Source organism: Lutra lutra, chromosome 3 (genome assembly GCF_902655055.1).
Source record: "Lutra lutra chromosome 3, mLutLut1.2, whole genome shotgun sequence".
NCBI lineage: Eukaryota > Metazoa > Chordata > Mammalia > Carnivora > Mustelidae > Lutra > Lutra lutra.
Genome location: NC_062280.1, coordinates 117531412 through 117554439, shown reverse-complemented (window position 1 = coordinate 117554439; position 23028 = coordinate 117531412). Strand labels below are relative to the sequence as shown.

At 36.4% G+C, this 23028-nt stretch overlaps 1 protein-coding gene across 1 annotated transcript in view; it reads right to left on the bottom strand.

The window, feature by feature from the left end:
* RNF17 (ring finger protein 17) overlaps positions 1-23028 on the bottom strand; it is a 154793-nt gene that overhangs the window by 120749 nt on the left and 11016 nt on the right. Inside the window, exons 3-6 of the mRNA XM_047722828.1 lie at positions 19218-19309; positions 15063-15174; positions 14055-14135; positions 12470-12570 (exon numbers count right to left, since the gene is read on the bottom strand). Coding sequence (XP_047578784.1) covers positions 12470-12570; positions 14055-14135; positions 15063-15174; positions 19218-19309 — 386 coding nt within the window. The remainder of the gene's footprint in view (positions 1-12469; positions 12571-14054; positions 14136-15062; positions 15175-19217; positions 19310-23028) is intronic.

Here is a 23028-nt window from a genome sequence, read left to right as displayed (position 1 = left end):
ATCGAAAGTGTGGAGGGGTGCCTGGATGGCTCAGTTGGTTCAGCACCCAACTCTTGATTTCAGTTCAGATCATGATCTCAGGGTCATGAGATCGAGCCCCATTTTGGGCTCTGCACTGGGTGTGGAGACTGCTTAGAATTGTCCTTCACCCACTCTTGCTGTACCTTCCCTGAATTCTCTAAAAAAAATAAACTGTTGAAAGGAAAAGCCTGCCAATTGAGCCTTCTATAACTAGCAAAACTGTCCTTTAAAAGATAAGGGAAAAGTTAAAATATTCCCAGATAAAGAAAAGCTGAGGGGGTTCAGGATTGATATACTTGTCCTCTAAGAAATGCTAAACAAAGTTCTTCAGGTTAAAATAAAATGAGGAGAGATAGCAACTTGTACTTGGTAAAGGTAAATACACAGGCAAATATAAAATCTAGTATTATTTATATTTGATTTTATCAAATATAAAATCTAGTTTTGGCTTATAACTCCACATTTATATTTTACAGGATTTAAAGGACAAATACATAAAATTCTAAAATCTATGTTAATGGGTACATGAGGTATGAAGATGTAACTGTGAAATGAAACAGAGGGGAAGTAGACGTAAAGGAGCTTTTAACCTACAATTCAGTTAAGCTGATATCAATTCAAAATAGATTGTTATAACTTTATTATGTTATATGTAATCTCCATGGTAACTACAATGTAACTATAGAATATGCAAAAAAATGAGAAGGCAATCAAAATATGTCACTACAAAAAAGTCAAGTAAACAGAAGAAGGTAGTAATAGAAGTGAATGATAAAAGGCTCTAAAACATTGAAAACATGACAAAAGTCCTTATTTATTGATAATTAATTTAAAAGTAAATGGATTACATTTCAGAATCAAAAGGCACAGAGTGGAGGACTAGAGTTCAAAAAATGACAACATATTTAGGTCTACAAGATACTCATTTTAGATCTATAGATATACGTAGAATGAAGGTGAAAAGATGAAAAAAGGCACTCTGTAGAAAGAGTAATCAAAGGAGAACTATGCTAATATTAGACAAAGTAAACTAAGTCAAAAACTGTTACAAGATGGGGCGCCTTGGGTGGCTCAGTGGGTTAAGCCTCTGCCTTCAGCTCAGGTCATGGTCTCAGGGTATTGGGATTGAGCACCGCATGGGGCTCTCTGCTCTTTGGGGAGCCTGCTTCCCCCTCTCTCTCTGACTACTTGTGATCTTTCTCTCTGTCAAATAAATAAACAAAATCTTAAAAAAAACTGTTACAAGAGAAAAAGGACATTATATATTAACAGAACATACAATTATGACACATGTACGCACCAAATTCAAGAGCTCTAAAATACATGACACAAACACTGACAATATCTAAAGGAGAAATAACACTACAATAATAGGTGGAGACCTCAATATCCTACTTCCTACTTCTGATAACAAATGGGAAAACCTTATAAAATATCAATAAAAAGTAGACTACTTAACATCACAGATCAATTGCACCTAACTGACATAAAGAGAAAAATCCACCCAACAACAAAGAATACATACTTCTCTCAACCATACGTGGAATATCCTCCAGGTTAGATCATATGTTAGGTCAAAAATCAAGTCTTTTAAAAACCCAACTTAAAAAAAACCCAAAAGCATACAAAGCATCTTTTCTGGTCACAATGGAAAGAAACTAAAAAACATTAACAGAAGGAAATGAAAAATATTTGGAAACTAAATAACATACTCCTAAACATAAATAGGTTAAACAAAAAATAACACTAGGAAAATATCTTGAGACAAATGAAAAACAGAAATTTGAAAAATTGAAATGGGAGGGATGCCTGGGTGGCTCAGTGGGTTAAAGTCTCTGCCTTCGGCTCAGGTCATGATCCCAGAATCCTGGGATCGAGAGTCCCATATCGGGCTCTCTGCTCGGCAGGGAGCCTGCTTCACCCTCTCCCTCTGCCTGACTCTCTGCCTACTTGTGATCTCTGTCTGTCAAATAAATAAACAAAATCTCAAAAAAAAAAAAAAAAAACTGAAATGGGAGAGGAGTTAAGATGGCAGAGGAGTAGGGGACACTTAGTTTCTCTATTTCCTCAAATATAGCTAGACAACTATCAAATCACTCTGAACACCTGTGAAATTAATCAGAGATCTGAGAAAAGAAATGCTGCAATTCTATAAATAGAAAAGCAACCACTTTCTGGAAAGTGCAGAGACTTGGATACGGGGTGATACACTGGATGATATGGTGGAGATCCCAAGTGTAGGAACACGGAAGCCAGCTGAAAACAGTTGAGGTACCAGTTTTCTGCTCCATTTTGCCATAAACTCTGACCCACTGCACAGTCCTGCTACGGCTTTCCTGGCAAGGTTCTAGCAAAAGGCAGAAGCATGGTGAGAACCCCCCCGCCCCCCCAAACACAGCAGGAACAGTGTGGGTTCACAACACAGGTGTCCACAAAATTTGAATTTTGAAACTCAGTTACATGCCTGAGATAAAAATGTTCATAGGCCAGATGAACACAGAGCTCTGATGAAAGTAAGGGGGACAAGAGTAATTGACTGCTTTTTTGTGAGAACTCACTGAAGAGTGAAGAGCATGAACTTTCAGCACCAGGGCTAGAGACTGGGGTGCCGCCATTTTCATCCTACCACTCCGTACTGAAAGCCTTCAGGGAGCAAAATAGCACCACATAGTGGAATCTGGAGCCACTTACACTGTGCCTGGACCCTTGACAAGTCAGGAGCATTTCCACTAGGGCAAGGGCATTAGAGAATCCATGCAATGGGCCTCTCTTACAAAGACCAGATGGGACAACTGGCCTGCACCAAGTTTACTGACTATAGAGGGCTGCAAAGTTCTTGAGGAAAACATTACTATGTAACATCCATGGTTTTTTTTTTTAAGTCTTTCATTATTTTTTGTTATTTTCTTATTTTTCAATTCTATTTTTAAAAAATGTTTATATATACATTATATATAATTTTTTCATTTTTTCTTTTCATTGTATATTATTGTATGCATATACAGAAGTTTAAAAAAATAGAAAAATTTCTCTTTCTTATTTTGGGATCAAGTTTCTTTAAACATGCAGACCAAAACAGACTGAAGATCTAGTTTTTTGGGGGGCAGGGGATTGGTTCTTGCTTTTTTCTTGTTTTGTGTTTTTTTTTCTTCTTTTCTGTTGTCATTGTTATTGTCTTTTCTCTTTCTTCTGTTCTTTTTCTGGACAAAATGATGACATGGAGACATTCACTCCAAAAGATAGAACACAATGTAATATTCACTGCCAGGGATTTAACACGGATATAAGTAAGATATCTGAACTAGAGTTTAAAGCAACAATTTTATAGATACTAACTAGGTAGGCTTGAAAAAAGCACAGAAGACCTAGAGAATCCCTAATTGTAGAAATAAAAGAACTAAAATATAGTCATGCTAAAATTAAAAATGCACATCTGGGTTCTTTCCACACTTTGGCTACTGTAGACATTGCTGCTATAAACATTGGCATGCATGTGCTTCTTGAATCATCATTTTTATACTTTGGATAAATACCTAGTAGTGCAATTGCTGGGTCATAGAGTAGTTCTACTTTTAACTTTTTGAGGACCTCCATACTGCCTTCCAGACTAGCTGCACCAGTTTGTATTCCCATCAAGAGTTTAAGAGGGTTCCCCTTTTTCCACATCCTTGCCAACATGTTGTTTGCTGACTTGTTAATATTAGCCATTCTCACTGGTGCAAGGTGGTATCTCATTGTGGTTTGATTTTTATTTCCCTGATGATGAGGGATGTTGAAATTTTTTGATGTGTCTTTTGGCCATTTGTGTCTTTTTTGGAGAAATGTCTATTCCTGTCTTCCCATTTCTTGACTGGATTTTTTGTTTCTAGGCTGTTGAACTTGATAAGTTCTTTATAGATTTTGGATACTAGCCCTTTATCTGCTAAGACATTTGCAAATATCTTCTGTCATTCCATAGATTACTTTTTAGTTTTGTCAACTGTTTCCTTTGCTGTGTAAAAGCTTTTTATCTTGATGAAGCCCAGTAGTTCATTTTTGCTTTTCTCTTTCCTTTGGAGATGTGTTTAGTAAGAAGTTGCTGCAGCTGAGGTTGAAGAGGTTGCTGCTTATGTTCTCCTCTAAGATTCTGATGGATTCTTGTCTCACACTTACGTCTTGCATCCATTTTGAGTTTATCTTTGTATATGATGTAAGAGAATAGACAAGTTACATTCTTCTCCATGTGGCTGTCCAGTATTTCCAACACAATTTAAGAGACAGTCCATTTTCCATTGGATATTCTTTCCTGCTTTGTTGAAAACTAGTTGACCACAGAGCCGAGGGTCCATTTCTGGGTTCTTTATTTTGATCCATTGATCCACGTGCCTGTTTTTGTGCCAATATCATACGTCTTGATTACAGCTTTGTAATACAGCTTGAAGTCTGGAATTGTGATGCCTCCAATTTTAGTTTTCTTTTTCAGCATTCCATTGGCTATTTGGGGGCTTTTCTGGTACTGTACAAATTTTAGAATTATTTGTTTCAGCTCTATAAAAAATGTTGACAGTAGTTTGATAGGGATTGTGTTGAATGTGTAGATTTCTCTGGGTAGCATAGATGTTTCAACAATATTTGTTCTTCCCATTCATGAGCATGGAATATTTTTTCACTTCTTTGTATCTTCCTTAATTTTTTTCACAAGTGTTCTGTAGTTTTGTTTTAATTTTTTTTAATTAACATGTAATATTATTTGTTTCCATGGTACAGGTCTGTGAATCATCAGTCTTATACAATTCACAGCACTCACCATAGCACATAACTTACCCAATATCTATCACCCAGTGCCCCCAGCCCCCCTACCCCCTTCCCCTCCAGCAACCAGTGTTCTGAAGTTTTTAGAGTACAGATCCTTTATCTCTTGGTTGGATTTATTCCTAGGTATTTTATGGTTTTTAGTCCAACTGTAAATGGGATCAATTCCTTGATTTCTCTTTCTTCTGCCTCCTTGTTAGTATATAGAAATGCAACTGACTTCTGTGCTTTAATTTTATAACCTGCCACAGACTCCCATGGTTTATCCCTCCCTCCGATTTCTCCCAACACCCTTCTCCTCTCCTTCTCCCAATGTCCTCCGTGTTATTCCTTATGCTCCACAAGTAAGTGAAACCATATGATAATTGATTCTCTCTGCTTGACTTATTTCACTCAGCATAATCTCCTCCATTCCCGTTCATGTTGTTACAAAAGTTGGGTATTCATCCTTTCTGATGGAGGCATAATATTCCATTGTATATGTGAACCATATCTTCTTTATCCATTTGTCTGCTGAAGGACATCTTGGCTCTTTCCACAGTTTGGCGACTGTGGTCATTGCTACTATGAACACTGGGGTACAGATGGCCCTCCTTTTCACTACATCTGTATCTTTGGGGTAAATAACCAGTAGTGCAATTGCAGGGTCATAGGGTAGTTCTATTTTTAATTTCTTAAGGAACCTCCACACTGTTTTCCAAAGTGGCTGCACCAACTTGCATTCCCACTAACAGTGTAAAAGCGTTCCCCTTTCTCCACGTCCTCTCCAACGCTTGTTTACTGTCTTGTTCATTTTGGCCACTCTAACTGGTATAAGGTGGTATCTCAATGTGGTTTTGACTTGAATATCTCTGGCGGCTAATGATGACAAACATTTTTTCACATGTCTGTTAGCCATTTGTATGTCTTCTTTGGAGAAGTGTCTGAGATACAGTAGAACACATCAATGAAACTATAAGCTGGTTCTTTGGAAGAATCAATAAAATCAATAATCCACTGGCCAAACTAATCCAAAAGAAAAGAGAGGACCCAAAATTAATAAAATTATGGAAGAAAGGGGAGAGATCATGACTAACACCAAGGAAATAGAAATAATCATCAGATATTACTGTCAACAGTTATATGCCAATAAGTTAAGCAACCTAGAAGAAATGGATGCATTCCTAGAAACCTATAAACTTCCAAAAGATTGAAACAGGAAGAAATTGACAACCTGAATAGACTAATATCTAGTAACAAGTTTGAAACAGTGATCAAAAATCTCCCAAGGGGCACCTGGGTGGCTCAGTGTGTTAAAGCCTCTGCCTTCAGCTCAGGTCATGATCCCAGGGTCCTGGGATTGAGCCCCACATCGGGCTCTCTGCTCGGCAGGGAGCCTGCTTCCCTTCCTCTCTCTCTGCCTGCCTCTGCCTACTTGTGATCTATGTCAAATACATAAATAAAATCTTAAAAAATAAAAAAACTCCCAAAAACTAAGAGCCCCAGGACCTGATGGATTTGCTGGGGAATTCTACCAAACATTCAAAGAAGAAATAATACCTATTTGCCTGAAGCTATTTCAAAAAATAGAACAGAAAGAAAACTCCCAGACTTTCTATGAAGCCAGCATTACCCTGATCCCCAAACCAGGCAAAGACCCCATCAAAAAGGAGAATTTCAGACCAATATCCCTGATGAATATGGATGGCAAGATTCTTAACAAGGTCCTAGCTAATAGGATCTAATAGTGCATTAAAAAGATTATCCACCATGACCAGGTGGGATTCATCCCTGGGTTGGAGGAGTGGTTCAACATTTCGCAAATCAATCAATGTGATAGAACACATCAATAAGAGAAGAGACAAGAACAACATGGTCCTCTTAATTGATGCAGAAAAAGCATTTGACAAAATCCAGGATCCATTCCTAATTAAAACGCTTCAAGGTATAGGGATAGAGGGAACATTCCTCAGCTTCATAATTTATCTATGAGAAACCCACAGCGAATATCATTCTCAATGGGGAAAAGCTGACAGCCTTTGAGATCAGTAACAAGACAAGGATGCTCACTCTTGCCACTGTTGTTCAACATAGTACAAGAAGTCCTAGCAACAGCAATCAGACAACAAAAAGAAATTAAGAGGTATTCAAATTGGCAAAGAAGAAGTCAAACTCACTCTCTTCGCAGATGACATGATACTCTATGTGGAAAAGCTGAAAGACTCCACCCCCAAACTACTAGAACTCATACAGCAATTCAGTAATGTGGCAGGTCACAAAATCAGTGTAGCAGAAATTGGTTGCTTTCTTATACACTAGCAAAGTAACTGTAGAAAGAAATTAGAGAATTGATTCCATTTACTATAGCACCAAGAACCATAAGATCCTGGAAGTAAACCTAACCAAAGAGGTAAAGGACCTGTACTCGAGGAACTACAAACACTCATGAAAGAAACTGAAGAAGACAGAAAAAGATGGAAAAGCATTCCATGCTCATGGATCGGAAGAATAAACATTGTTAGAATATCTATACTGCCTGCAGCAATCTATACTTTCAATGGCATCCGGATCAAAATTCCACTAGCATTTTTCAAAATGCTGGAACAAACAATCCTAAAATTTGTATGGAACCAGAAGAGACCCCAAATTGTTAAGGAAACGTTGAAAAAGAGAAACAAAACTGGGGGCATCACGTTGCCTGATTTCAAGCTTTACTACAAAGCTGTAATCACCAAGACAGCATGATACTGACACAAAAACAGACACACAGACCAGTGAAAGAGAGTAGAGAGCCCAGATGTGGACCCACAACTCTATGGTCAACTAATCTTCGACAAAGCAGGAAAAAATATACAGTGGAAAAAAGACAGTCTCTTCAATAAATGGTGCTGGGAAAATTGGACAGCTATGTATAGAAGAATGAAGCTTGACCATTTTCTTACACCATAAACAAACTCAAAACGGATAAAAGACCTCAACGTGAGGCAGGAATCTGTCAAAATCCTAGAGAACATGGTCAGTAATCTCTTCAACTTCGGCTACAACAACTTCTTCCAAGACATGTCTCCAAAGGCAAAGGAAACAAAAGCAAAAACGAACTTTTGGGACTTCATCAAGATCAAAAGCTTCTGCACAGCAAAGGAAACAGTCAACAAAACAAAGAGGCAACCCACTCAATGGGAGAAGATATTTGCAAATCACACTACAGACAAAGGGCTGATATCCAAGATCTATAAAGAACTCCTCAAACTCAACACTCAAAAAACAGATAATCATGTCAAAAAATGGGTAGAAGATATGAACAGATACTTCTCCAAAGAAGACATACAAATGGCTAACAGACACATGAAAAAATGTTCATCATCATTAGCCACCAGAGAGATTCCAATCAAAACCACACTGAGATACCACCTTACAGCTTAGAATGGCCAAAGTTAACAAGATAGTGATAGCAGTGTTAAATGGAAATACATATTTGTAAACACATTAAAAAAGAAACAGCAAACCAACAATCTAACTTTATGCTTTAGGAACTAGAAAAATAAAAACTAAACCAAACTCTAGTGCAAGGAAGGACTAATAAAGATTAGAGTGGTGATAAGGAACTAGAAAATTTTAAAAAAGGAGAAAAAAAAGTCAATGAAAGCGAAAGTTGAAAGAACCATTTCCTGGTTTCAATGATGTACAATTATCTTTTTAAGTTCCTATATTATTTATTTCTGCTCTAATCTTTATTATTTCCTTCTTTCTGCTGTCTTTAGGCTTCATTTGTTCCTTTTCCAGGTCCTTTAATTGTAAGGTTAGGTTGTTTGGGATTTTTGTCAATTCTAAATTCATTTTTTAAAGATTTTATTTATTTATTTGAGAGAGGGAGAGCACACACAAACAGGGGAAACAGCAGAGAGAGAGAGAGAAGCAGGCTCTTTGCTGAGCAGGGAGCCCGATGGGGGGCTTGATCCCAGGACCCTGGAATCACGACCTGAACCAAAGGCAGATGCTTAACCGACTGAGGCACCCATGTGCCCCTAAGTTCATTTTTTTTAAGATTTTATTTTTATATAATCTCTATACCCAATGTGAGGATCGAACTTAGAACTCCAAGTTCAAGAGTCACATGCTTCAATGACTGAGCCAGCCAGGCACCCTAAGATTTTTCTTGCTTCTTGAGGTAGGCCTGAATTGTTATATTCTTCCCTGTTAGTACTGTTTTTGCTATATCCCACTTTAGACCACTGTGTTTAATTTTCATTTGTTTCCCTACATTGTTTTATTTCCTCTTCAATTTGTTTAGTAACATATTTCTAACCTCTATGTTTGGAGGTTTGGAGTCTTTGGAGTCTTTCCAATTTTTTTCTTGTGGTTGATTTCTAGAAAGGTTGGTTCTTTTCAATTGAAATTGACAACTCTTTACACAAAGAAAGAGAGAAGAATCAACTTAGTAAAATCAAAAAGGAAGTGGGAACATGATGACCAATTTTATAGGAGTCAAAAGGATTACAAGAAAGTACTAAAGACAACTGCATGCCAAGAAATTGAATAATCTAGATGAAATGGACAAATTCCTAGAAACACACTATAAACCTGACTAAGGGAGAAACAGAAACTCTGAACAGATCAATAACAAGTAAGGAAATTGAATCAGCAATCAAAAACCTTCCAAAAAGAAAATCCTTGGGCCAGATGGCTTCACTTGTGAATTCTATCAAAAATTTAATGATGAATTAACACCAACCTTCCTGAAACCCTTCCAAAAAATCGAAGGGGTAGGAACAATTCCTAACTCATTCTATGAGGTAAACATTATCAAAGCCATATGAAGACACACAACACTCCAGACAACTACCTCTTATGAGCATCAATCAGTGTGAAATCCTCAACAAAGTATTAGCACAAATCAAATTCAGCAGCATATTAAAAGGATACTGCATCATAACCTAGTAGGATTTATTCCTAGAATATAAGGATGATTTGACACATGAAAATCAATTAATGTTATATACCACAGCAAGAAGTAGTAAAAATTCCATATATGATCCCTTCAATCAATGTAGAAAAAGGATCTGACATATTTTAGCACCCTTTCATTATCAAAACTCTCAATGTACTAGGAATTTAGGGAAACCCCATCAACATAAAGACCATATATGAAAACCCACAGGTTTTCTAAGTAGGCAGAGGAAAAGCTGTTATTTCTTCACTAAGATTGGAAACAAGATCAGGATGTACGTTTTTGCCACTGCTATTTAACAAATTATTATTAAGTTCTAGCTGGAGTAATTAGGCAAGAAAAAGTAAGTAAAAGACATCCAAATTGAAAAGAAGTAATATTATCCATTTTTGCAGATAACATGATCTTATATGTACAAAACCCTAAGTAAGCCAAAAAATATTTGCAGGGCTAATAAATGAATTCAGAAAAAAATGTAGGAACAAAATCAATACACAAAACCCCCATGTATTTCTACATTCTGACAGTCTAAAAAGGAAATTAAGAAAATAATTCTTTTAAAATAGAATACAAAAGAATATACTTAGGAATAAACTTAAACAAGGAGGGAATAGACTTGTATGTTTATACACCATACCAGACTGCTGAAAGAAATGAAAGAAGACACAAATAAGAGGAAAGACATCCCACATTCATGGACTGGAAAACCTAATATTGTTGAGAATGCTACCCTAAACAATCTACAATTCAATGCAATCTCTATTAAAATTTCAGTGATGTTTCAGGCAGAATAGAAAAACCCATTCTCAAAGTCATATGAAATCTCAGGGGACCCCAAACTGCCAAAACAAACTTGAAAAAGAACAAAGTTGGAGGGCTCACACATCCTGATTTCAAAACTTGCTACAAAGCTATAGTAATCAACAGTGTGCCTCTGACATAAGGACAGATAGACCGATGGAATAAAATAAGACATCTCAGATATAAACCTTCACATATATGGTTAACAGTATTAACATGCATGCCCAGACCATTCAATGGAGAAAAAGACCATCTTTTCAAATGAATGGTGCAGAGAAAAGTGGACATTCACATGGAAAAGAATGAAACTGGCCCTTTCTCTTATACCATATACAAAAATTAACTCTAAATGAATCAAAGATCTAAATGTAAGAGCTGGGGCACCTGGGTGGCTCAGTAGGTTAAAGCCTCTGCCTTCTGCTCGGCTCGGGTCATGATCCCAGGGTCTTGGGATCGCCCCGCATTGGGCTCTCTGCTCAGCGGGGAGCCTGCTTCCTACTCTCTCTCTGCCTGCCTCTCTGCCTGCTTGTGATCTCTGCCTGTCAAATAAATAAATTTAAAATAAATAAATAAATAAATGTAAGAGCTAAAATTGTAGAACTCTTAGAAGAAAACACAGGGGAAAAGCTTTATAATGCTAGATTCAGCAATGATTATTTGGCTATGACACAAAAGCACAGGCAACAACAAAAATAAACAGACTATCAGTAACTTTTGTGGGTCAAAGAATGCTATCAAGAGAGTGAAAAGGGAACCCACAGAATGGGAGAAAATATCTGAAAATGACATATCTGATAAAGGATTGTATCCCTAGTGTATGTAAAACTCCAACCCCGCAACAAAATAATCCAACCCAAAAGAAAGGACTTGAAAGGCTTTTCTTCAAAGAGGATAGATAAATAAGCAATAAATAAGCACATGAAAAAATATTCAACATAAAATGCAAATCAAAATCACAAGATACTATTTCATACCCATTAGGATATGATTACTACAAAACTCCAGAAAACATTGTTGGTGAGAATATGAGAAACTGCAAGTAAAATGTATAGCTACACTAGAAAACTCTGATGTTGCCTCAAAAAGTTAAACATAAAATTATCATATGCCACTAAACTGGACACTTAAAAAATGATTAAAAAGGTAATATTTTTATGTACATTTTACCACTATAAGAATGTTTAAAATACATGCACATGACTTATAACTTAAATGTTACAATTAAAGACCATATGTGAGATAGCATCAATAGGGAAGACTGAAGAATATCAACCAATTCATTGACAGTATATTGAGCCTATGTCCTTGGCATCTTAATGGGATTAAAAAGAAGAAGAACTAAGGGTCAAATGGGTCAAATGGATAGGCACCATTATGAAACATACTTCTTTTGTCACATCAAAACTTTTATGTTCCTATTTCTTGAAATGAAAATGTGATTAAAAATTATTAAAGATCATATATATCAAAGAATTTTTAAAGTAATGGATATGCAACTATGTGGTATTTGTTTAGAAATGAATGTCAGAAAAAAAAAGAAATGAATGAAAGAAAGTATTAGAGTATTACTTGCTCTGATGCAAATAAACATATGAAAAAATGGAGTGATGTGTGAGAAAAAGCATTGCATTTTCCCAAGTGAAATTCTACAACATGCAGATTTTGAAAGTAATTTTCTGTGCTTCTTTAAGAAAGAGGCTTATTTATTTAAAAGTTAGCTATAGGACCAGATGGCAAATAGCCAAAAATTTTTAAAAATGTTCTAATTGTTCTTCATTTTCAAGCTGTAGACATCAGTCTGTAGGGATCACCCAAACCTTCCAAACATGCTTAAAAGTTACTCAGTACTTCAATCTATACAAAGAATCAAAGTGACAAGTTCATGTTAAAAACTTCAGTTTCACTGAGTCTGTATTTTTAAGTTATTACCTGGAATCAAGAGAAGTAAAAAGTTGATCAAACTGTTTCTCCAGGACCTCTATAAGACTGACTGTTTCCTCTTTTGTTTGATTGTGTATATGTTCCAGCATCTGGAAAGAACATAATACAAAGATCTAATTTGGTATTTTTGTTTTGTAAAAATTGTACTGTTCAAATAATTTTAAAATTAAAAGGTACTTTTTGAACTTTTCAAAGTAGCCATATAAGAGAAGATTAGGTGATAAAAATGGAATAAGTTACAAGGTTCGACTTTAAATCCTGGTACTTGTCAGCAAGATCACATCTTTGTTGGCACTGTGCACTGATAAACTGGAAAAAAGGCTTAGAAAATCCACTAAGTTTTCTAAACTTCTTAATCCTTTTTATCATTATAGGAAGAGTCATTCTGGATAGCTGAATTTCTCTCTGGCAGAATTCCTTAAATGAAAAAAACTTAATACATAATATTAAACATACTTGAAGTAAAATGTTAAGTATTCCACATGTTTGCATTTTTTGAACAAAGAATTGTTACTTGAGATCTCTGATCCTTTTTTTTTCCCTTCCATTTTCCCACTTTTAAAACAGGAATGTCTGTCTACACTATACCTGTCCAACCAAAATATTTTAGAAGCAGATTAATTATCTAGTTTCACAGGTTCATGGTTGGAGAGGAATTTTACCCCCAAATGAATCATACCCTGAGTCTCAGCCATACCTGGTTTAGAAGATATTTAGGTGAGATTTTGGACTTGATGCTGGAATAGATTTAAGACTACGTTGGGATGGGATCTAAGACTAGATAGGTGAATGTATTTTGCATTTAGCGGGGGGGTGAATTGGGGGGGGTGGTTAGAGAGCAGACTGTTACAGGCTGAATTTTGCCACCCCCCCAACTCATGCTGAAGTCTTAACTCCTGTATCTGCTATATATATATATATATTTTTTTTTAAAGATTTTGTTTATTTGACAAAGACAGTGAGAGAGGAAACACAAGCAGGGGAGGAGGGAGAGAAAGAAGCAGACTCCCCACTGAGCAGGGAACCCAATGCGGGGCTCGATCCCAGGACCCTGAGATCATGACCTGAGCCAAAGGCAGATGTTTAATGACTAAGCCACCCAAGCATCCCTCAGCTATATTCTTTGTTGCAAATTTGTTGCTGCTGGGTGCTTAGGAGCTTGTTCTTTGTCACCAAGAGAGTCTCTTTTGGGGGGAGATGGGGTAAAGGAGGACAGAAAATAAGATTCTTTGTGTAAGGGTATACAGCCAACTAATGAGCAATGTTGGAAAGATGGTCTGTAATACTTTTGAGACAAAATTCAGCTCACAGCAAAAAAAAAAAAAAAAAAAAAAAAAAAAAGATGGTTCCTTAATAGTGCTCCAATTTCAGTCCACTAACATAACAATGCCACAAGACCAATCCTAACAGGCCATGGAAGTTTTCTATTCTTTTGTATGTTCCTCTGTTACTGGATTATCATGCTCAGTAACTTAGTGCTAAGCTCTAACTTCAGTAATATACATCCAAATATACACATTTAAAGAGAATATGCCTTAATTCACTATAGAATTTAATCATTTAAAGTGCTTACTTTTACAGCAACACTTAATTGCTCAAAACTGTAGCCTGCTATCTTCAATGCTTCATCAATTTCTTCTGCAGTTTTAGTTTCCTAAGAAGGGGAAGAGGGTCCACATACAAATAAAAAATAAAAAATATAAAAATAGATGCTTATATACATTATATTAGTTGTAAACATACCAAGCTACAATTTTGATTACAAATGTAACACAGACCATGAGAGAAACCAAGTAACAAAAATGACACTCTTAATCTTATATCCAGAAATTTAAAAACTACTAGCATTTTGATTAGAGATTATAGTATTCGAGACTTTTTTTTAGAGAACTTTTTGAAAAAGTGGTATATTTTGTGTAATCTTTTTTCAACTTAAAACTATCTTGTAAAATGTATCATGGTAATTAATGTACACACTTAAAAAAAGTTTTTTTAGAAGATTATAATTTGCCTATGTTAAAACTTAAAAGATACCAAGATCAAGTGATTTCTCCCTTCCCCTAGTTCATTAAAGATCTCTTTAATAATAGCATTTTGGAATTTGTCCTATTTCTGATCTTAAACTAAATACATTATTTAAAGTTATAGAAAAAGTTGAAATTCAGTGTTCCAACAATAACATCATCATCATCACAGTGAATTAATTAGGCCTTTTGGCTGCCATTAAAATGATTGGAAAAATTACATTGAGAATTTAGAAACCTGTACTTTACACAAGTTTCATATTATTTAGATTCAATAACTAGGTTCAAAGGGAAGAAGCTACATATGGTTAAATATTAGGAACACTAATAGAACTGGTCAAAGGGAGAATGGCTTGCCTCAGGAAAAATGAGAATCATTCAAGTATACTTAGAATAAGAGATTCAAGTAAAAAATGTAGGTTAACCTCACCTTTATGCTTCCAAAAAAAAACCCCCTGTAATTATAGCAACCTTGAGAGGAGAGAAGAGTAAAACTACCAGACACAAAGTAAAAATCTTTGGCTTCATCTTACTTCATGAGTAAAATTTTTTCATACCGCTATTAGAGATGAGGAGTTCAAAATAGTCCTGTGTGTTGATGTTGAATGTTCTAAACCAATAGTTAGCTGATCAGAAGTCTTTTTAAAGTCCTGAGAACAAATCTTTATCCTGAAAAATGTCAAGCACGTTTTTATTTTAGGTACCACATTAATATAACAATTTTAAACTCCTACTCTGATTGTTACTATCAAAAATAATTCATGTGACAACTTTTTTTTTTTTTAAGATTTTTATTTATTTATTTGACAGAGAGATCACAAGCAGGCAGAGAGGCAGGCAGAGAGAGAGGAGGAAGCAGGCTCCCTGCTGAGCAGAGAGCCCAATGCGGGGCTCGATCCCAGGACTCTGAGATCATGACCCGAGCCGAAGGCAGCGGTTTAACCCACTGAGCCACCCAGGCGCCCCTCATATGACAACTTTTAATAACAATTACAATGAGTTCTCAGTCATTGAGAACTGTCATCAGCCATGATGTCTCAGTCATCATCCAAAGAGAGTGAAACCATGGCTAAATATGCTTCCATATAAAACTTAATTTTACCAAGGGGCATCTGGGTGGCTCAGTCATTAAGCATCTGTCTTTGGCTCAGGTCATGATCCCGACTCAGGGTCCTGGGATGAAACCCCCGCACTGGGCTCCCTGCTCAGTGGAAAGCCTGCTTCTCCCTCTCCCACTACCCCTCCTTGTATTCCCTCTCTTACTGTGTTCTCTCTCTGTCAAATAAATAAATATCTTTAAAAATGAAACTTAATTTTACCAAGAATTCAGCTTCTTAGCAAATCCCTAAAAAAAAAAAAATTCCATAGTATAAACTGTGCTAATTACCTCTCCTAATCTCCTAATTACCTCTCCTTAGCTGATGTTTTTTGGTAGAGAAGTTGACAGTCACTGAACTGTCTTTAAGCTCAATTACTTATGCACAAATGCCTGCTATTAATATAATATGCTTATGGGTCTAGATAATTTGCAAAAAGGTAATAAATTTACCAGGTAAGTTAATTTGCAAAGAAAAAATTTGTTCCATTACTTATCTAAACATGCTACAGTTTTTGCTTATTTTAAGGTTTTATTTATTTGTCAGAGAGAGAGAGAGCTTAAGTACACAAGCAGGGAGAGCAGCAGGCAGAGGGAGAAGCAGACTCCTCATTGAGCAAAGAACCTGGTGTGGAACTCGATCCCAGGACCCTGAAATCATAACCTGAGCTAAAAGTGGATGCTTAAATGACTGAACCACCCAGGCATTCTGAGTTTCTGCCTTTTTTTATCTTTATATTCCCATATTGGCTAACAGACAGTAAGCTCTTGATAAATGTTTGCTAAATAACTTAATCATAAGCCTGTAATAGTTTATAGAAGAAAGTATGTTTAAACATTACCTTTATAGAGGAAAAAAACAGACTTTAATTTTTAAACATTCATTACTTTGAAAAGTGAATATTCATGTTCTTGAAAACATGTGAATGCCTAAGTCCTTAGGAGTCCATTATTCAATTCCTGTTTCAAAATATTTTTTTTTTAAGATTTCATTTATTTACTTGAAAGAGAGAGATCACAAGTAGGCAGAGAGGCAGGCAGAGAGAGAGGGGGAAGCAGGATCCCCGCTGAGCAGAGAGCCCGATGCAGGGCTTGATCCCAGGACCCTGAGACCATGAACTGAGCAGAAGGCAGAGGCTCAACCCACTGAGCCACCCAGGCGTCCCCCTGTTTCAAAATATTAAATATAAATTAAAATATAAATCAGGAAGGAATTACATTATTTTTAAACAGACTTATTCCTCAACACATAAACAACTATTTTAAACCAAACTCTATGGAAATTAGGGAATAGGAGTTTCTAATGGAAGTATACTTGACATGGAGAATTAAAAAAAAATACAGTAATTTGGAAAAAATTTGAGTATTTTAAAATGGATTCATTTATTTCTGAAAGTGAAATTTTACTTTATAACCACACTAGATATTATATATATTTAGATAAGAATATAATCAGATTTAACTTGTGTAAGGTTTAAAAAATTAGAAAATTTCACAAAGAAGTCCAGATCTCTCTCTTCTCTTGAGGGACTAAAAAGGAAGATTGGCAACACTGGTTTAGTCTTAACACACAGCAATAACTAGCTAGAGCTAAAAAGGGGCCACTTCCTTTGGAGAGGGTAAACCTTTGTCCCCACAATTCACACCACTCATTGTTTAAAATCTACCTTAACCAGTAAGTCATTTGCTGGACTGCCATAGGTACTCAAATTTGTTGTGGCCAATGACTCACATGGAGCCATAAAGATTCCTAATGATTTACTCTAATCATTTCATTCAGAACACATGGAGGAAATGGCCGGTAGAATACAAATATAGGGGTTGGCATTCAGTAAGCCTGAACTCCACTGGTCCTGTCAATAACCAGTTGCCAGACTAAGTGGCTTACTACCTAAAGAGATAACTATAACCATTTTGATTTCTGTCTAAGCACCCATGTGTGTCCACACAGAGAAGCTGCATCAGTAATGTGAAAAGCCACTGAATGGTAGTCTAAAAATTTTTGGATTTTATTTAGGTAGGCAATGAAGAAGCATGGAGCAGGGAAGAGTAAGGAAGTGTTAAGGAGGTAGTAAAAAAAGAGTAAGAATTAAATAGGATAGTAAAAATGAAAGATAAATGATGGATATGAAAGATATTGTGAAAATTACAGTCTGCAGGAGGCAAAATGAAGAAGTTATGAGGAAATGGGGTGATTTACTGAGGCTTGGTGCCATTAACAAAATTGAAAGGTTTCAAATGAGGTTGCTCTTGAAAGTTTCCTGTGTTTCTTTTATTTCCCATGTAATTTATTACTATATTAAATATGCTCTAAAAAGTCAAAATTATACAAAAATATAATTGCCTTCTGAGTAGGGTCTCCATGAATTAACTGGAAGTCTCTTTAACTCTTATGAAGTTATAAAGTAAAACCTTACTATTTTTTCACCGTAATCCATCCCATCCCATCCCATAGTCAACCCTAAATATAAATTTATCTAGTACTGAAACATGATTTCAGAAAAACCATAAAAATGTCAAAACATCATGGCATTTCATCTAACAAACATTTATTACATGTTTACTGTATCCAGCAGCAGGAATGTAGAAAGCAGTAAAATGTGGTCCATGCCCTTACAGGGGCTTAATAGACTAGCAGAGGGAGACATAAATAAGTGCAGGGGCGCCTGGGTGGCTCAGTGGGTTAAGCCTCTGCCTTTTGCTCAGGTCATGGTCTCAGGGTCCCGGGATCGAGCCCCGCATTGGGCTCTCTGCTCAGCGGGGATCCTGCTTCCCCCTCTCTCTCTGCCTGCCTCTCTGCCTACTTGTGATCTCTGTCTGTCAAATAAATAAATAAAATCTTTAAAAAAAAAAAAAGTGCAATAAAAAAGAACACAGGTGCTGGTCTCCAGCTGGGGTTATGTTTTTTAAAAAATCTCTGCTTCACTAATTGAAAAAAGAACTTTATTAATATATACATATACAAAATCCTATTGAAGAAAGGAAAATGAGCAAAAGAACTCCCAAATTATTACTCTTCCTTTTATCAACCACCTCTCATACCACCTCTTTCTAAAGTCCTCTACTATATCATGCTTGTGATACTCTTAAGAATTAACACCTTTTGAAAGCCACAACTCTCAGCGAGCACCAATAACTTTTGCTAGAATGACATTCTCAGCTTTTCTTGCATTCTCCCTCACCCCACATTGAATAAGGACAAACTAATGCTTTTTTAGGAGCTAGAGTCTCCATTTCACTAATAGTTAAGACAAATTATAAAAGAGCACTCTATAATGGGAGATATAGGCTTCCAGATGGAATGAAAAAGTCGCTGGAATAAAGAGTACAACATAGGGAATGTAATCATTGATACTGTAATAGTGTAGGTGACAGATGGTAGCTACACTTGTGGTGAGCATAGCATAACATATAGAGAAGCTGAATCACTATGTTGTATACCTGAAAATAATGTAATAGTGTGTCCACTATATTTAAAAAAATTTATAAAGAGTACTCTATAAACAAAGGGCTAGAAACACTTATCTAAAAATGATATTTTATCAGTGATGCGACAATTATCCTTTCAGAAATATACTGAACTTCAAATACTGAAATAAGTACACATAAAACATACTTTTTAGGCTGCAGTTTTTCCATAAAAGAATCTTCTTTGATACATCCATCTGTTGGATAGTATCCTTGTCTCATATTTACAGTTGTAGCAATCTTAGGACAAAATAATAATAAAACAACTAGTCATTCATAAATTCTGTTTATCCAGAATTCAAACTAGTGTGCCATTCATAGTAAACTTCTCTTTCAAAGAAAAAATTATATATGTATGATGTTTTTACCCTATTTTAATTTTTTAAGAAATCTACTCTAGCAGTTATTACTTAAATAGAACATTAAAACACTTCATTCTACCACATTCTACAGAATATACTTGTAAAAAGACTTTAAAAATCTACTGTAAAATTTTCACAATGACATTTCCAGTTATGTTCAAAACCTAAAATAATACTTAGGAATAAATTTAGTAAGAAAAATGTAAGTTCTAAGAAAAGAAAACCAAGTAATTTATGGGATCATACAACAAAAACAGAGTAAATGGAAAATCATTTCAAACTCCTAGACAAAAATTTAATATCCTAAATATAACTAATGTAAAATACAAAAAATTAACACAATTCTACAGTTCATATGGAAAATATACTATCCAAGAATTATAAAAATTTTAACATACCATTTAGTAGAGATTTATCCCACCAGAGCATAAAGCTAATGTAATTAAAATGCTAGGGTACTGGCATAATAAATGAATATAATACAGCCACATTCGTATGGGAGCTTAATACAGAATACAAGGGGCATTTCAATGAAATAGGATTATTCAACAAACAGTGTTTCTTCATTCTGAAGAAAAAAGTTATATGCCTATGTTATACCATATAAATTAGATATATAGATATATATATATATATAAATCTTAAACCCAGTAGAAGTACAGAAAACACATATATAACTCTAGGATGGGAAGGTCTGCCTAACCAAAGAAAACTTAGAAACCATGAAGGAGGGGGGAAAAATGACTAAAAGAAACATTTCTGAATGGCTAAATGTAATAAAATTAAAAGTGAAAGACTGGGAGAAAATAGTTAGGATATACTGGACAAAGTATGAATATCCCTATCATATGAAGTATTCTAACAAGTTAGGAAAAAGACAATTCAAAAGGAAAATGTGCAAAGGATCTGAAGGGATCTATTAAAGAGAGGGAAGCTGATAAATTAGCATATAAAAGTGCTCAATTTCACTAATAATCAAGGAATTGAAGTGTAAAGTAAGGATGTACCTACTTCAGGAGAAGTGGGGGACTCCATCTCAACTGGTCCCCCAAATTAAGCTAGAAACCTACAAAGCCACTTTGAAAACCCAGAAAATCAGCCTGAGATATGATTATATACATCTGGATCTCTATGGGGGCAGAGGATCATCATACAAAGGATGGAGTTGGGATTGCAAAGACAGATACCTGAGAATAAACAGAAGAGGGAGGGAGCCACCAAAGGTAGCCACTGGAAAGTAATACCCCAGCGCAAATGTGTCCTGCGCTTGGGAACCAGCAAAAGCTTGGAGAACAGTGGCTGCAAGACAGGGACTGATAACAGCACTCAAACAGAACAAATGGGCTTAAGAGACAATTGTCAGGCATCCTCAGGCAAGGATCTAAGCCTATGGTCCCTGGACCAGCCATAGCTGCTCCCCTGCCTGCACCTAATAGGGCTCGGTGTGGACTTGAGTCACTGGTCCCTGGGGCTGGCTGCCACCTCTGCCACCACTCTTGCTGAGAGGACCTGGCTTGGACTGGAAGCCATGGTCCCAGGAAATGCAGGCACTGAGGCGCCGGGGCCAGGCTCATCCAGACCAGTATCGCTTGCAGTTTTGGTGGCACGGGGGTGCAGAAACAATTGGGGGCCTCCATCGACCACTGGGAGTGTCACCTGGGGAGTGAACCATCTATGGGAGGCTGTGGTATTCAACTGTGTTGGCAGAGGTGGAGTCTGTGTGTTCTGGAGGATTCAGAGAGGAGCAGACTGGCTTCTCTCTGAGGTGAAGATCAGGTGCGGATAGTTTACTTTGCTCTGATACTCGGAAAAGGTGCAAAAAGCTGCCAGAGAACAAAAGCCTGAAAAACCCGTTTCCATGGAGCCCATCCCTGATAGGGGATAGGGCAACTCCGCCCAAGCAGCACTGACTGAAAAACAACGCAGCAGGCTCTGCCCCCAAAAGACAAGCTGAAAGAACAAGAGGACAACCACCACAGAGGCCCCATAAAACTTTAAAACCCAACACGAGGGAGAAAATAGTATATTGCCTCACAGCCTATATATTGCTTAGATACAATTTCTCTCTTTTTAAATTCTTTCTCATGATTTTTTTTTTAACCTACTTATCATTTCAACTAGATGTTTAACCCACTGAGCCACCCAGGCGCCCCTCAACTAGATACAACATATTCAATAGTAACTTTTTAACTTGAACTTTTTCATACCTATATTTTTTCCCTCTTTTCTTAAATATACATAGATATAAGCTTCAATGTAGTCCTTCTTTCCCTATTCAATTCTATATATATAGAGAGAGAGAAAGAGAGAGACATATATACATACCAGTTTTAATTTCCCTGTATCTCTGGGAAGTTGAATTCTCTAACAAAGATAAAATACACCCAGTAAGAACTGAAATACCCTCCCTCACCCCACATTGAGGGATTATAACCACCCTCCTTTCACCCCTCCCCTTTTAAAATTTTGTTTTTGTTTTTTCCCTGGATCTGTTTGTTTTTGTTTTTATACTTTATAAATCTTGCTCTTGGGGCTCATTTTGGCTTTTTTAATTTTTATTTTTGGTGATTCCGATTGCTCTGAACCTTCCCGGGTGCACGTTGCCTGGATAATGGTTGATATATTTGGCTGTACACCCCCCAACCATAACAGAATGACTAGGAGGAGGAACTCTCAACAAAGAAAAAACCCAGAGACAGTGGCCTCTCCATTTGTCAGAAAATAGACCCCATGTAGCAGTTATGAAGACAACGCACATAGATTCGTTAAGGGCAGAAGTGAGAGCAGATTGGTAGAACTTAAAAATGCTATCAGTGAGGTACATTCTAATCTAGGTACTTTAACAGAGTAAATAAGTCAGAAGAACAAATTAGTGATCTTGAAGACAAACTGACAGAAAAAAAAGAGCAGGAGGAGGTCTGGAACAAACAGCTTAAAATCCATGGAAACAGAATTAGAGAAATAAATGATGCCATGAAATGTTCCAATGTCATAATTACTGGGATCCCTGAGAGGGTGGGGTAGAGAGAGAGACAGAGACAGAGAACTAGAAGATTTATTTGACCAAATCAAAGCTGAGAACTTCCCTAATCTGGGAAATGAAACAAACAATCGTGTCCTAGTGGCAAAGAGGACACACAAGATCAATGAGGGCAGACCAACACCCAGGCATGTAGTAGTAAAACTTGCAAATCTTAGAACCAAGGAAACCATTTTAAGGGTAGTTAGGAGGAAGGATTCCTTATATACAGAGGAAGGAACATCAGAATAATGTCAGACCTATCCACAGAGACCTTGCAAGCCAAAAAGGGCTGCCAAGACATATTCAGAGTATTAAATGAGAAGAATATGCAGCCAGGAATTCTTTACTTGGCAAGGCTGTCATTCAGAATGAATGGAAAGATAAGAAGCTTAGAGGACCAGCAGACACTGAAAGAATATGTGACCACTAAGCCAACCCTGCAAGAAATATTAAGGGGGGCCCATAAAAGGAGAAAGACCCCAAGAGTGATATAGAACAGAAATATACAGACAATCCACAGAAACAAGGACTTCACAGGCAACATGATGACAATCAAATCTCACCTGTCAATAATC